The sequence below is a fragment of the Oncorhynchus mykiss genome, unplaced genomic scaffold (assembly GCF_057628025.1).
Source record: "Oncorhynchus mykiss isolate SJ-2025 unplaced genomic scaffold, ASM5762802v1 scaffold103, whole genome shotgun sequence".
NCBI lineage: Eukaryota > Metazoa > Chordata > Actinopteri > Salmoniformes > Salmonidae > Oncorhynchus > Oncorhynchus mykiss.
The window spans coordinates 2,598,422-2,615,321 of NW_028322102.1; the positions used below are offsets into that span (position 1 = coordinate 2,598,422).

Consider the following 16,900-nt stretch of genomic DNA (forward strand, 5'->3'; position numbering starts at 1 on the left):
TGTGGACAGAGGGGAGAAGAAATCAGAGCCAAGGTCAGACTGTCACAGTGTTGTGCTCATGTTATGTCAAGGCTATTTTTAACTTCCTGCTAGGATGGATGGGTGGCTGCTTGGTCCAGCAGAGCAGTCAGCACTAACCAGGTTTAAAGAAGCATCAGTGAGTTATGTTTACATGAATATTAATAATTTATTTTATTTAAAAAAAGTTTTTGTTCCTAACTGACTTATTTTCAATGACGGCCTATCGGGGAACAGTGGGTTCAGGGGCAGAATGACAGATTTATACCTTGTCAGCTCGGGGATTTGAACTTGCAACCTTCCGGTTACTAGTCCAACGCTCTAACCACTAGGCTACCCTGCCGCCTCTACACTCTAACCACTAGGCTACCCTGCCGCCTCTACACTCTAACCACTAGGCTACCCTGCCGCCCCGGATATGAAACTGATTAAAATGGCAGAAGGCCGAGTGTGCCAGTCACGTAGACACCTTTCTCTGCTGATCTTAAACGTGTGAACGGGTCATATTTGAAGTAAGCGATACGCTGATTAAAAACACCTGGTTTTCTGAGCAATGTTTTTGAATTATTAGGACATAAAGTGGCAAGGAAAAGTATGTGAACCTTTCGGAAATACCTGGATTTCTGCATAAATTGGGTCATAAAATTTGATCTGATCTTCATCTAGGTCACAATAATAGACAAACACAGTCTGCTTTAAACTAATAACACACAAACAATTATACGTGTTCATGTCTTTATGGAACACAGCGTGTCAACATTCACAGTACAGGGTGGGAAAAGTAGGTGAACCCTTGGGTTTAATAACTGGTTGACCCTCCTTTGGCAGCAATAACCTCAACCAAACGTTTTCTCTAGTTGTGGATCAGACCTGCACAACGGTCAGGAGGAATTTTGGACCATTCCTCTTTACAAAACTGTTTCAGTTCTGCAATATTCTTGGGATGTCTGGTGTGAACTGCTCTCTTGAGGTCATGCCACAGCATCTCAATCGGGTTGAGGTCAGGAGTCCTACTGGGCCACTCCAGAAGGCATATTTTTCTTCTGTTGAAGCCACTCTGTTGTTGATTTACTTCTGTGTTTTGGGTCGTTGTCCTGTTGCGTCACCCAACTTCTGTTGCGCTTAAACTGGCGGATAGATAGCCTAACATTCTCCTGCAAAATATCTTGATAAACTTGGGAATTCATTTCTCCGTTGATGATAGCAAGCAGTCCAGGCCCTGAAGCAGTCCCAAACCATGATGCTCCCTCCACCATACTTTACAGTTGGGATGAGGTTGCTGTTGGTGTACTGTGACTTTTTTTCTCCCCCATGTGTGTTCCTTCCAAAAGACTCATCTGTAGTTCCATCTGTCCACGGAATATTCTGCCAGTAGCGCTGTGGAACATCCAGGTGCTCTTCTGCAAACTTCAGACGTGCAGCAATGGGTTTTTTGGACAGCAATGTCTTCTTCCGTGGTCCTCCCATGAACACCGTTCTTGTTTAGTGTTTTAGTCATCAACAGAGATGTTAGCATGTTCCAGAGATTTCTGTAAGTCTTTAGTTGACACTCTAGGATTCTTCTTAACCTCATTGAGCATTCTGCTCCTGTGCTCTTGCAGTCATCTTTTCAGCACGGCCACTCCTAGGGAGAGTAGCAACAGTGCTGAGCTTTCTCCATTTATAGACAATTTGTCTTAGCGTGGACTGATGAACGTCGAGGCTTTTAGAGATACTTTTGTAACCCTTTCCAGCTTTATGCAAGTTGACAATTCTTCATCTTAGGTCTTCTGAGATCTCTTCTGTTCGAGGCATGGGTCACATCAGGCAATGCTTCTTGTGAACAGCAAACTAACATTTTGTGAGTGTTTTTTTATAGGGCAAGGCAGCTCTAACCAACATCTCCAATCTCATCTCATTGATTGGGCTCCATGTTAACTGACTCCTGACTCCAATTAGCTTTTGGAGAAATCATTAGCCTAGGGGGGTTCACATACTTTTCCCAGCCTACACTGAATGTTTAAATGTTGTATTCAATATAGACAAGAAGGAGACCGTCCCCAAGGAGAGCCAGCTAGAGGAGGCTGTCCCTCTAGATCACACTCTGTCCCCAAGGAGAGAGAGGAGTTTCTGGACACACAGCCAGGGGAGGGAGGGAGACAGCCTCTCTGCTTCTCCCCGTCCGTCTCTTTCTCCCCGTCCGTCTCTTTCTCTTCGTCCGTCTCTTTCTCCCCGTCCGTCTCTTTCTCCCCGCCCGTCTCTTTCTCCCCGCCCGTCTCTTTCTCTTCGTCCGTCTCTTTCTCCCCGTCCGTCTCTTTCTCTTTCTCCCCGTCTCTTTCTCCCCGTCCGTCTCTTTCTTTCTCTCCGTCCGTCTCTCTTCTTTCTCCCCGTCCGTCTCTTTCTCTTTCTCTCCGTCCGTCTCTTTCTCTTCGTCCGTCTCTTTCTCTCCGTCCGTCTCTTTCTCTCCGTCCGTCTCTTTCTCTCCGTCCGTCCCTTTCTCTTCGTCCGTCCGTCTCTTTCTCTCCGTCCGTCTCCGTCTCTTTCTCCGTCCGTCTCCGTCTCTTTCTCCGTCCGTCTCCGTCTCTTTCTCCGTCCGTCTCCGTCTCTTTCTCCGTCCGTCTCCGTCTCTTTCTCCGTCCGTCTCCGTCTCTTTCTCCGTCCGTCTCCGTCTCTTTCTCCGTCCGTCTCCGTCTCTTTCTCCCCGTCCGTCTCCGTCTCTTTCTCCCCGTCCGTCTCCGTCTCTTTCTCCCCGTCCGTCTCTTTCTCCCCGTCCGTCTCTTTCTCCCCGTCCGTCTCTTTCTCCCCGTCCGTCTCTTTCTCCCCGTCCGTCTCTTTCTCCCCGTCCGTCTCTTTCTCTCCGTCCGTCTCTTTCTCTCCGTCCGTCTCCTGCTCACTCTGTCCCTCCCTCGGTCGCCACTCTCCCACTGGACCCAGACAGAGAGCAGACCTCTCCTCCTCTCTGTCACAGTCTGCTCCCCAGCCTTCCTCCTCTCTGTCACAGTCTGCTCCCCAGCCTAGCCAAAGTAGCTTTTCATCCTTACAGGCCTGAGGGAATACTTTCACTATCAGAGACTCTCCCAGAACAGCAAAGACAAACAGTCAGGGATTCAATGGGTCCAAGATTCCCTTCTAACTAAGCCCTTTCTTAATAATACTGTAGTTATGTGTGTGTTCATTATGTAACAATGCAGCTGCTGAGCCACTAACCGCAACACATCTATTTTCATTCTAGATAGTCATAAAACATATATATCTCTACTCAAGTGCATTCAATCTAGCCAAGACCTAGTAGTGCTTAGAGATAAACGCTCACAGCTTATATATCAAATGGTAGACCTATTGGCTACCTGGCTCTCTCCTCTGGCAACAGCCTGATTCATACTGGCACATGCACATGACGTGAACACAGGGACCCATGTGGGTCGCTCTCCAGGCGTGCGACCAGACATGACGTGAATACAGAGGCCCATGTGGGTCGCTCTCCAGGTGTACGGCCAGACATGAGGTGTACACAGAGGCAGATGTGGGTCGCTCTCCGGCGTGCAACCAGACGTGAGGTGTACACAGAGGCAGATGTGGGTCGCTCTCCGGCGTGCAACCAGATGTGTACACAGAGGCAGATGTGGGTCGCTCTCCGGCGTGCAACCAGACGTGTACACAGAGGCAGATGTGGGTCGCTCTCCAGGCGTACGACCAGACGTGAGGTGTACACAGAGGCCCATGTGGGTCGCTCTCCAGGCGTGCGACCAGACATGAACACAGAGGCCCATGTGGGTCGCTCTCCAGGCGTGCGACCAGACATGAACACAGAGGCCCATGTGGATCGCTCTCCAGGCGTGTGACCAGACATGACGTGAACACAGAGGCCCATGTGGGTCGCTCTCCAGGCGTGCGACCAGACATGAACACAGAGGCCCATGTGGGTCGCTCTCCAGGCGTGCGACCAGACATAAACACAGAGGCCCATGTGGGTCGCTCTCCAGGCGTGCGACCAGACATGACATAAACACAGAGGCCCATGTGGGTCGCTCTCCAGGCGTGCGACCAGACATGACGTGAACACAGAGGCCCATGTGGGTCGCTCTCCAGGCGTGCGACCAGACATGACGTGAACACAGAGGCCCATGTGGGTCGCTCTCCAGGCGTGCGACCAGACATGAACACAGAGGCCCATGTGGGTCGCTCTCCAGGCGTGCGACCAGACATGACGTGAACACAGAGGCCCATGTGGGTCGCTCTCCAGGCGTGCGACCAGACGTGTACACAGAGGCCCATGTGGGTCGCTCTCCAGGTGTGCGACCAGACATGACGTGAACACAGAGGCCCATGTGGGTCGCTCTCCAGGCGTGCAACCAGACGTGTACACAGAGGCCCATGTGGGTCGCTCTCCAGGCGTGCGACCAGACGTGAACACAGAGGCCCATGTGGGTCGCTCTCCAGGCGTGCGACCAGACATGACGTGAACACAGAGGCCCATGTGGGTCGCTCTCCAGGCGTGCGACCAGACATGACGTGAACACAGAGGCCCATGTGGGCCGCTCTCCAGGCGTGTGACCAGACATGAACACAGAGGCCCATGTGGGTCGCTCTCCAGGCGTGTGACCAGACATGAACACAGAGGCCCATGTGGGCCGCTCTCCAGGCGTGCGACCAGACATGACATGAACACAGAGGCCCATGTGGGTCGCTCTCCAGGCGTGCGACCAGACATGAACACAGAGGCCCATGTGGGCCGCTCTCCAGGCGTGCGACCAGACGTGTACACAGAGGCCCATGTGGGCCGCTCTCCAGGCGTGCGACCAGACATGACATGAACACAGAGGCCCATGTGGGTCTCTCTCCAGGCGTACGACCAGACATGAACACAGAGGCCCATGTGGGTCTCTCTCCAGGCGTACGACCAGACATGAACACAGAGGCCCATGTGGGTCTCTCTCCAGGCGTACGACCAGACATGAACACAGAGGCCCATGTGGGTCTCTCTCCAGGCGTACGACCAGACATGAACACAGAGGCCCATGTGGGTCTCTCTCCAGGCGTACGACCAGACATGAACACAGAGGCCCGTGTGGGTCTCTCTCCAGGCGTACGACCAGACATGAACACAGAGGCCCATGTGGGTCTCTCTCCAGGCGTACGACCAGACATGAACACAGAGGCCCATGTGGGTCTCTCTCCAGGCGTACGACCAGACATGAACACAGAGGCCCATGTGGGTCTCTCTCCAGGCGTACGACCAGACATGAACACAGAGGCCCATGTGGGTCTCTCTCCAGGCGTACGACCAGACATGAACACAGAGGCCCATGTGGGTCTCTCTCCAGGCGTACGACCAGACATGAACACAGAGGCCCATGTGGGTCTCTCTCCAGGCGTACGACCAGACATGAACACAGAGGCCCATGTGGGTCTCTCTCCAGGCGTACGACCAGACATGAACACAGAGGCCCATGTGGGTCTCTCTCCAGGCGTACGACCAGACATGAACACAGAGGCCCATGTGGGTCTCTCTCCAGGCGTACGACCAGACATGAACACAGAGGCCCGTGTGGGTCGCTCTCCAGGCGTACGACCAGACATGAACACAGAGGCCCATGTGGGTCTCTCTCCAGGCGTACGACCAGACATGAACACAGAGGCCCATGTGGGTCTCTCTCCAGGCGTACGACCAGACATGAACACAGAGGCCCGTGTGGGTCTCTCTCCAGGCGTACGACCAGACATGAACACAGAGGCCCGTGTGGGTCTCTCTCCAGGCGTACGACCAGACATGAACACAGAGGCCCGTGTGGGTCTCTCTCCAGGCGTACGACCAGACATGAACACAGAGGCCCATGTGGGTCTCTCTCCAGGCGTACGACCAGACATGAACACAGAGGCCCATGTGGGTCTCTCTCCAGGCGTACGACCAGACATGAACACAGAGGCCCATGTGGGTCTCTCTCCAGCATCATATTCAGAGTATTATTTGAGTATTTTTTTTTATGTTCAATAATATTTTATTTTTCTCCTCACGTAGCATCAATTAAGCATCGGCACAATATAACAGAACCACGGTAGTCACTCCGTCACATTTAAGACCCGAGAAAACTGAATTTAAGACATTTTGAGCCTAAGGACCCACGGACACCCTGAAAACCATGAGAACACCATCGTGAGAGTCTCATCTTTCCATAGAGTTTGTAGACGAAAACAATTGGGGACGCTACAAATGTTTTCCTGAGAAAAATCTAATTTTCTGGATGTCTCGTGTCTGACAAACACCGCTGTAGCTCGGCCGCCTCCCACCTCAGAGGCGGAGGGCAGTCATTGGTGGATGCTGTGGATTGAGAGACAGCCCATACAACAACAACAAAACCACTTAACACACAGACAGATGTTTGTATTATGCTAATGAGATTTCCCCAGGGGCGTAGACACCGACTATACGAGGGGTACAAAGAATAACCTATAGGATTAAAAATACCAGAGTTTGGTGCAGGTACAGACGACTAGCGCTAGCTAACAACACAAAATGGATACACGAGAGTCAAAGTATCGATATAATATCTTACTAAATAATATTGTGATATCTAACTATAGATCCCCCCCCCCCCCTTCATAACTTTGTAACTTGGCCAGTTAGTGACAACCAGGGTGAACTCCTGCAGCTTGGCCAGTTAGTGACAACCAGGGTGAACTCCTGCAGCTTGGCCAGTTAGTGACAACCAGGGTGAACTCCTGCAGCGTGGCCAGTTAGTGACAACCAGGGTGAACTACTGCAGCTTGGCCAGTTAGTGACAACCAGGGTGAACTACTGCAGCTTGGCCAGTTAGTGACAACCAGGGTGAACTACTGCAGCTTGGCCAGTTAGTCACAACCAGGGTGAACTCCTGCAGCGTGGCCAGTTAGTGACAACCAGGGTGAACTACTGCAGCTTGGCCAGTTAGTGACAACCAGGGTGAACTCCTGCAGCTTGGCCAGTTAGTGACAACCAGGGTGAACTCCTGCAGCGTGGCCAGTTAGTGACAACCAGGGTGAACTACTGCAGCTTGGCCAGTTAGTGACAACCAGGGTGAACTACTGCAGCTTGGCCAGTTAGTGACAACCAGGGTGAACTCCTGCAGCTTGGCCAGTTAGTGACAACCAGGGTGAACTCCTGCAGCTTGGCCAGTTAGTGACAACCAGGGTGAACTCCTGCAGCTTGGCCAGTTAGTGACAACCAGGGTGAACTACTGCAGCTTGGCCAGTTAGTGACAACCAGGGTGAACTACTGCAGCTTGGCCAGTTAGTGACAACCAGGGTGAACTACTGCAGCTTGGCCAGTTAGTGACAACCAGGGTGAACTACTGCAGCTTGGCCAGTTAGTGACAACCAGGGTGAACTACTGCAGCTTGGCCAGTTAGTGACAACCAGGGTGAACTCCTGCAGCTTGGCCAGTTAGTGATCTTGTGTCTGTAATGTCCATTCACAGACAGGAAGACTTTATGTACAGTAAACACTAACTTAGATCCTATAATAGCCACTCACTCACCTGCACAAGCATTAAGGAACAGCCAGTCAGTTTTCCTCATCCTGTTCTTAATCTGTTTGGTCTTCTTGAAATCAATGTTCTCCGGGCGGCGATGCTGCTCCTCTTCGCTGCCCATCGCCCCGGCCGCCAGCTCAATCCTCTGGAAGTCCATCTTTACCTCCGCCTCCTTCTTAGAGGTGGGTGGAGAAGTCATCCTCTGTCCCAGTCCCTGTCTCTGTCCCCCGCTCAGCCCTCTACTGCAGCTCCCCCCACTCCCTCTCCACCTGGCCCCGTCTCTGTCCTGTTCATTGATGATTGAGGATGTGGAGGAGGGAGACTCCACGGACTGCCCAGCCAGCTCTATAGGAATAGCCTCCCGGTTGTTAGGTTGAGGCTGTGGGTGGTCGCAGACAATGCACTTCCGGGTCTTGGGATAGTTCTGGTAAGTACAGGCCGTGCAAGTCCAGTGCTGCCCACTGCTACTGCCGCCACCACCACCACCACCTCGGGTGTTGAGTCTGTTGAGTCTGTTCCGGTCGTTGTACTCCTCTGTACAAGGGTCCATGGGGGGAGGGGCTGGGCGGTGGCCCACATTGGAGCCTGATGTCTGGGGGGCCTCTGTGGGGCTGCATGGGGTCCTCTGGTGGCGCTGACACAGACACTGGGTACAGCGGATGGCACGGGGCCAGTTCAAGTAGGTGCACATCTGACAGGACCATTTGGAGCTATTCTCAGCCATGCTGGGGGGCTTGACACGGGGCCTGGCACTGGAGTCTGGGTAGATGAGGAGGCTACCACAGCTTCCCTCGGGGCTTGGAGGGTCCTGCCAGCCACAACTAGGCTCCGTACTAAGACTGCTGGGGCTGCTATTGTAGGTCTCCTTTGTGATTATGGGACTGCTGGGGCACTGTGCACGACACATGGTGCACTTCACAGCGGACGGCCAGTTCTCATAGGTGCAGTAGTCGCAGGCCCACTTCACTCCCACCTCGGTCATCACGGACGAGGTAGAAAGAAAACGGTTCTGATCCCGTTACCAAGGGGATCAGTATGGCACTGTCTGCGGAGACATAAATGCACAGAAATGTTTTTTAGCAAAAAATGGTTTGCATACCATAAAAAAATATATATAAAATAACAAATATGGATAGGGTAAACCTTTTTAGCTGAACAGACAATAAGATAATAATACTAAATGTTTGGAAAGACGACACATTTATCTGCATTTCATTCCGTTTTTTTTTTTAAAGCTTACCGAGGACAATTTCATGTTCCGTACACTCCCAACTCAGGACATACTGTCTAGCTAGTAGCTAAGGGGCCCACCACAGACTTCAGTACCAGGACTAAACACTGTAGCTTTGCCAAGCAACTCAAACCCCCCCCACCACCATTAACGTTAGCTAGCGCGAAATGCTAACTAGTTCGCTTTTTGTTACGGAGACACCACCTGTCGGGGTTTGAAACACGGACAGCCATGTTGTTGTTGTTTTACCGTCTGTGTCGGGGGTGAAATATTGAAATAAACACCCCCCCCCCCCCCCCTCAACGTCCCCGGTTTTTTAAAAGGATATTGTTCGATGTTAACTAACTAGTTAGCTACGCTAGCTAGTTAGCGGACGGTTAGCTTGCTAGCTAGCTTTGCCAATCTATTAACATTAGCTAACGTTAGCTACTAGCTAGCTAATCCTATTATACTCAATAATGAACAACATTGTCTTTTGTCGTCGATCAATTGATCGTTGTCATTAGCTACTAAAACTATGGTCACCTAGTTACCTAGCTACCTAACTCATTGATGAATCGTATCTTTCCCTGTGTACTTTTCCTCCTCCTCGGTCCAGACAACATAACAAACCTGAATCGTTCAGTCCTGCCTTTCTAGTCCGTTCTTCCAGTGGATTTCTTGACCCTCCTTTTTCTCTCTCACATGTTTATCTTTGCCCACTGTAAACTATATGGGAGAAAAATAAATAAAAAGGGGACTGTGTTATAGTGTAAAGCTCCCTTCCGTTTCGCTCTTTATATCATGTTGTGAATCCGGACTCCATGGTTAGTGGGGATGAATCGTTCGCGAACAGCAACGATCGGTTCTTTTTTTTTTTTCTTGTGAACGGATCCTTTTTTGATGAACGACGGGAACCGAATTGCATTTGTGAAAGGTCGGTTCATTTGACTCTCTCATTTGCTTACTGTTACGACGATTTTTAACTGCAGATAAATTATAAAACAAAAAAAAGTATCTGAAGATAGTAATTCTTCACCACAAGAACAATCGTTTGTGAGGATACTCACATTCTGTTCCACACCACACGCATTTTTTTGCAGTGCTTGTTTCTCCATTTATTTTGCAGGGCATCTACATCATTTGGTCAGGTGAAATGTATTTGAAGTCATATGTCAGGATCTGACATGACGTCGGGCAACTTTTTGGGCTTTACATTGAAGATGTGTACTTTTTTTAACGGTTTTAGGTAGCTTCATTTTTAAGCAATATACCTACTGAACGAAGTGCCGTTTATGAGCCAAATTAACGGTCATTTTAGCTGAACGTAGCCAAATGAACGGTTATTTTAGTTGAACGTAGCCAAATGAACCGCATCTCGGAAAAGACCCCTAGGTAATATCACAATTGCAATTCCTTTGGAGAGTCTCAATAGCATTCTCCTTGTAATCCTCCCTCTCCTCGCCTCCTTCTCAAAACCCATTGGAGGACAAGGTCAGAGGGGCGGGACCTCTGGTTTTGTCATCCAATGGGTTTCGAGAAGGGGGTGAGAAGTGAAGGTCCCGTGTGCAGTTGGTAGAGCATGGCGCTTGAAACCTCAGGGTTGTGGGTTCAATTGCCACGGGGCCCAGTACGAAAAAATAAAAAATGAAAATGTATGCACTCACTACTGTAAGTCGGTCTGGAAAAGAGCGTCTGCTAACTGACATAAATGTAGAAGAGAGAGGACGCGAGATGTTCTCCCCTTGCGTCATTTCTCCTCGCCACCTCAAAAACCATTGGCTGAGAAGCTCAGAGGTCTCTCCTCTCGGAATGCCGAGCCATAAAAAAAATCGCCTGTGTTTTTATTGGCTGCGACGAAGATAGAGGGGAAAGACGTTTTAATCTGACGGAAGGAGTAGTACCACAGATTCTTTGGTAGTACATAGATATTTTGAGGATGTGTTTCACCTTTCCCCCAGTCCTCATTCTGCGTTAAAGTGTTTGTTTTCACCCCACCCAATAGGTGGCGGCAATACACCTTTTTTTGGTTGTAGTCAGGCAGAGATGAAGAAGAAGATTGAGGGGGGGGGAAATGCAAAGATCATATAAGATAGTTAAGTGACCGCTCTAACGATGGAAATACATGTCCTCAAAGAAGGAAGGAAGGAAGGCAGGCAGGAGGCGAGATCAGGTGGGACGATTCTCGCCAATGAGAGGGCAGATTCACAAAGGTGTGTAAAGTAATTAAGTAAATCAACTTTAAAGTAGTACTTAAGTATTTTTTGGGTGTATCTGTAATTTAATTTACTATTTATATTTTTTACAACTTTTACTTTCACTCCACTACATTCCTAAAGAAAATAATGTACTTTTTACTCCATACATTTTCCCTGACACTTAAAAAGGTACTTGTTACATTTCAAACGCTCAGGCAGGACAGCAATATGGTCCAATTCACACACCTATCAATATAACATTGTCATCCCTACTGCCTCTGATCTGGCAGACTCACTAAATACAAAATACTGCGTTAGTAAATTATGTTTGGAGTGTTGGAGTGCCTGTCTGTCTAGTTTTCTTAATATCAGGAATTTGATGTGTAGCATTTACATTATCTGTGTACTTTTACTCCAATATAGAGTACTTTTACTCCAATATAGAGTACTTTTACTCCAATATAGAGTACTTTTACTCCAATATAGAGTACTTTTACTCCAATATAGAGTACTTTTACTCCAATATAGAGTACTTTTGCTCCAATATAGAGTACTTTTACTCCAATATAGAGTACTTTTACTCCAATATAGAGTACTTTTACTCCAATATAGAGTACCAAGGTTGCCAGGGGCACGGTGTAGCCTCCGACACATTGGTGCGGCTGGCTTCCGGGTTGGATGCGTGCTGTGTTAAGAAGCAGTACGGCTGGTTGGGTTGTGTATCGGAGGACGCATGACGTTCAGCCTTCGTCTCTCCCGAGCCCGTACGGGAGTTGTAGCAATGAGACAAGATAGTAGGTACTACAACAATTGGATACCACGAAATTGGGGGGAAAAAGGGGTACAATTAAAAAAAAAAAAATAATTTTAAAAACAGATACTTTTTAAAAAACTTTTACTCAAGTAGTATTTTACTGGGTGACTTTCACTTTTACTTGAGTCATTTGTTTTTATTAAGGTATCTTTACTTTTACTCAAGTATGACAGCTGGGTACTTTTTCCACCACTGGGTACATGTGTGAACGACGGTCACAACCAAGGCCTTTTATCAATTAGATCTGCTCACCTCCTGCTGGATACACATCGAGTATCCTCGATGAAAGGTGGCTACCGAGAAGGGGAGGACAATTTTCCATTTACAAACTCCTCGACCACTTAAACACTTATCGGTTTCAGGGTCACAGAGGAGAGAGGACGGAGGACGGTCTTTTGCCCAAACTAGATAACCCCTAAATCATTTTTCTCAAAGTTCCCAAGTCACGTGCAACCTAAACATTACAAAACTTTAATTAGATCGTATAATCCTCATGTAATTCGACCCTCTCTTCTAGACCTCCATATAAAAAAGGGACTTAACTGGCACGGGCAGACAAATCTTCTCGCTTCGCCACTTCCTCTCTGGGAAATGTCCATATTCTTGCAAGTTACATTTTTTCTAAAAGAACCACTGTGACACTTCAAAATGCTCCGCTGTTTAGCTAAAAAAAAATATATATATATATATATACAGTGCCTTGCGAAAGTATTCGGCCCCCTTGAACTTTGCGACCTTTTGCCACATTTCAGGCTTCAAACATAAAGATATAAAACTGTATTTTTTTGTGAAGAATCAACAACAAGTGGGACACAATCATGAAGTGGAACGACATTTATTGGATATTTCAAACTTTTTTAACAAATCAAAAACTGAAAAATTGGGCGTGCAAAATTATTCAGCCCCTTTACTTTCAGTGCAGCAAACTCTCTCCAGAAGTTCAGTGAGGATCTCTGAATGATCCAATGTTGACCTAAATGACTAATGATGATAAATACAATCCACCTGTGTGTAATCAAGTCTCCGTATAAATGCACCTGCACTGTGATAGTCTCAGAGGTCCGTCAAAAGCGCAGAGAGCATCATGAAGAACAAGGAACCCACCAGGCAGGTCCGAGATACTGTTGTGAAGAAGTTTAAAGCCGGATTTGGATACAAAAAGATTTCCCAAGCTTTAAACATCCCAAGGAGCACTGTCCATTCAAAGGTTTTTCTTTTTTAAAATCTATTTTCTACATTGTAGAATAATAGTGAAGACATCAAAACTATGAAATAACACATATGGAATCATGTAGTAACCAAAAAAAGTGTTAATCAAATCAAAATAATTTTTTTTATTTGAGATTCTTCAAAGTAGCCTCCCCTTTGTCTTGATGACAGCTTTGCACACTCTTGACATTCTCTCAACTAGCTTCAGGAGGTAATCACCTGGAATGTATTTCAATTAACAGGTGTGCCTTGTTAAACGTTCATTTGTGGACTTTCTTTCCTTCTTAAAGTGTTTGAGCCAATCAGTTATGTTGTGACAAGCTAGGGGTGGTATACAGAAGATATCCCTATTTGGTAAAAGAGTTACCTCTGCTGTGGAGGATAAGTTCATTAGAGTTACCAGCCTCTGTAATTGCAGCCCAAATAAATGCTTCAGAGTTCAAGTAACAGACACATCTCAACGTCAACTGTTCACAGGGGACTGCATGAATCAGGCCTTTATGGTCCAATTGCTGGAAAGAAAGCACTACTAAAGGATACCAATAAGAAGAAGAGACTTGCTTGGGCCAAGAAACACACACAATGAACATTAGAACGGTGGAAATCTGTCTTTTCGTCTGATGAGTCCAAATGTGAGATTTTTTGTTCCAACCGCCGTGTCTTTGTGAGACACAGAGTAGGTGAACGGATGATCTCTGCATGTGTGGTTCCCACCATGAAGCATGGAGGAGGAGGTGTGATGGTGTGGGGGTGCTTTGCTGGTGACACTGTCTGTGATTTATTTAGAATTCAAGGCACACTTAACCAGCATGGCTACTACAGCATTCTGCAGCGATACGCCATCCCATCTGGTTTGCATTGTTTTGCATGTTATTTTGGAATTAATACGTGTCATTTTTGCAAACAATGTGAAAATAAAAAAAATGCATCATTGAGTTAATAAAGCCACATATGAACATGGTCTCTTGTTTGCTTTCTTGAGGAAGGCAGCTCCAAAATGCAGATGTTTCAGCCAAGCTCAGTGCTTTCTGTGGTGGTGGGGCAGCGGGTGGAACATACAGAGCAAAGGGGTTGGTAATGTTCTCTAGTTGCGCCGTGATTGGCTCAGTGTTCTGTCACTCATGGGGACACTACGTCACCGCCAAATCCACAGGGAGAGCTCAAAAATTCAAGCCCCTTTGATGCTGCTGAGTTACATTAGTAGTGCCCATCCAAGAAGGCTCAAGGTCATTGGCCACAGATAAAATGATGTCAAATCACGTTATATCTACAGTAGCTTTGATTGGACTGATCACATCAACATCATACTTTCAAAATCTTTGCTAGCAGCCATGATCATGAATCAAGTCAACTATATACTGGCACATCCTTTTCAATCTTTGTCATATGAAGAGAAAGTCTAGATAAAACCTAATCGGTGCTCATCGGACATTGGACATAAATATTACACAACAAGTTGGAAATCGCAAATTCAACATTGAGTGGTTTGGAAGGAATTTGTGGTTAACTGCAAGCATTACAAAGCAATCACTAGCCTGCTATTCAGTGGAGAGGGTGTGTGGTCTAAGTCTGGGTTTAAGAGTCTCTTTTCCAATCTTAAAAGGATAAACATTCACGTGCAACACCCATGGGCCAGAAAAGGTTGACTACATTGGCCACGCTGTCAATCCAGCATGACTTCTGACGCATTCAAAACAATTGGAAACTCTGAACTGGGAAATCTCAGACTTTAGTGAGTTCAAGACAACTGGGAACTCTGAAAAAAAAACAAGCTCCCACTGTGAAAATACGTTGTGAACGGTCATTCAAATCGGAATTCCAAGTCGAGAACTCAAGCCTCCTTCTAGAACTCCGACCTGAAGATCACTGACGTCATAATAGAGTTCCCAGTTGTCTTGAAAGCACTATAAATCCAGAGAATGCCAGACTTCGATGACAAGGTCCGATGGCAAAAAGAAGGGCCGCCGCGACCACCTTCCTGTAAAAGTGAACACAGCACAACAAGGTGAGTCCAAAATGTTTTTGTATGCTGCTGCATAAATGTAATATGCCGGGAGATATGCCACGCTCATCATAATAACTGGACCAAAGTGCAGCCTAGGAACAGTGGGTTAACTGCCTGTTCAGGGGCAGAACTACTGATTTGTACCTTGTCAGCTCGGGGGTTTTTGTAAGGGTTTTCTTCTGGTGAAAGAGAGGCGGACCAAAATGCAGCGTGGTGGTTATTCATGTTTTTAATAAAGACGACTATACATGAACAGACTAAACAAAAGTGAAAACCTAAACAGTCCTATCTGGTGCAAACACAGAGACAGGAACAATCACCCACAAACACACAGTGAAACCCAGGCTACCTAAGTATGATTCTCAATCAGAGACAACTAATGACACCTGCCTCTGATTGAGAACCATACTAGGCCGAAACATAGAAATAGCCAAATCATAGAAAAACAAACATAGACTGCCCACCCAACTCACGCCCTGACCATACTAAATAATGACAAAACCAAGGAAATAAAGGTCAGAACGTGACATCGGGGATTCGAACTTGCAACCTTTCGGTAACTAGTCCAACACTCTAACCACTAGACTACCCTGTCGTCGCTCGCTCATTAATGTCAAAATCAAAATTACGGATTGATTCTTATCCGCTCATTGTTCCCTTATGCCATTGTTTGTTCATCTCAATTGTCAGTAGAAACCACATTTGTTTAACTTCTTTGGGGACATATATGATGGACACCTAGACATATATCTGTTTATTTACATATACAGGGCTCATACGTGAAAGTATTGTTACTGATTTTTTTAAATCTTTCACAGTGATTCTGATTATGACATCTGCAAATACTGGAGTTTTTCAGGAATTTTGAAAATAATTAATGGGAAAATATTTCAGAATAAAGGTGTCTAAAGCTTTTATGAGACGCAACCTAAAAGACTCACAGCTGTAATCACTGAAACTGTCACGACTTCCGCCGAAGTCGGTCCCTCTCTCTCCTTGTTTGGGCGGCGCTCGGCAGGTCGACGTCACCGGTCTTCTAGCCATCGCCGCTCCACGATTGTGTCCGGCTCATTTTCTCTGTCTTAATAAAGTGCGCCTGTTGTCACCCATCTCTGCTCTCCTGCACCCTTCAACCAGTTTCCACACGCTGACAGAAACAGGTGTTTAACATGTATTGACTCAGGGTTGGTGATACTTATCTAATCAAGGTATATCAGTATTTGATTTTTCATTCATCTATTATTTTATTTTTTTCACTTTGACATTAGGGACAAAAAAAAATACAATTAAATCAATAACTCCACTTTGTAACATAATCAAATGTGAAGAAATCCATGAACGGGTGTTGACAGTCTTCAAACAAGGCATATTACAAAACGCATATTACAAAAAATACTTATTTTCTTATTTTGTGCTTCATTTTATCATTTTATGTATTCTTTTCAACACCATGTGTTCGGGCAGAATCAATCTGCCTTACAGTTTCCTTTTTTCTCTGTGAACAATACTGAAAAAATACTTTTTTTTTTCTGACAAACATTGCATAATGTATGCTGACAACTTGTACACCACCTGGACAGACATACAACAAATGAAACAAGTTTTATCATAACAAACCAGCAATACATCAAATATTGTGAAGATGTCCCTTCCACAAAAAGTGGTTGGTCCTTCAATAGTTTTAACATCCATTGGAAAATGTCAATACCATCTTAATTTTCCATAGGAAACAGCAGAATCAACAGTGCTGATACCTTTTACTCTGTCCACTGCTATTTGTGTTCATTGCTTTTTTGCAGTTCCTACTCCAGTTGCGACTGCTGCTCCACTTTCTACTGTCATTCCAGGTCCTAAAACTGGAGCCTGTTGCTCCCAATAATCCTACATGAATATGCAGCCACTCTTTCTCTCCTCCTCACGTCTTTTTCTCTCCTCCTCAAAAAGTATTTTTCTCTCCTCC

General features: G+C 46.6%; 2 protein-coding genes across 5 annotated transcripts in view; one reads left to right on the forward strand and one right to left on the reverse strand.

Annotated features, from left to right (window-relative positions):
- LOC110506972 (ubiquitin thioesterase ZRANB1) overlaps nt 1-10,165 on the reverse strand; it is a 58,057-nt gene extending 47,892 nt beyond the window's left edge. The window contains exons 1-2 of one of the 3 annotated variants that reach the window (XM_036972616.2): nt 8,745-10,165; nt 7,511-8,549 (exon numbers count right to left, since the gene is read on the reverse strand). In XM_036972616.2, the coding sequence (XP_036828511.1) occupies nt 7,511-8,486 (976 nt within the window). In that variant the 5' untranslated portion in view covers nt 8,487-8,549; nt 8,745-10,165. The remainder of the gene's footprint in view (nt 1-7,510; nt 8,550-8,744) is intronic. The other 2 variants (XM_090228908.1, XM_036972615.2) reach the window with 2 other exon arrangements.
- Nucleotides 10,166-10,607: 442 nt separating this feature from the next.
- LOC118947673 (4-hydroxyphenylpyruvate dioxygenase-like protein) overlaps nt 10,608-16,900 on the forward strand; it is a 51,192-nt gene continuing 44,899 nt past the window's right edge. The window contains exon 1 of one of the 2 annotated variants that reach the window (XM_090228912.1): nt 10,608-10,927. In XM_090228912.1, the coding sequence (XP_090085038.1) occupies nt 10,830-10,927 (98 nt within the window). In that variant the 5' untranslated portion in view covers nt 10,608-10,829. The remainder of the gene's footprint in view (nt 10,928-16,900) is intronic. The other variant, XM_090228911.1, reaches the window with a different exon arrangement.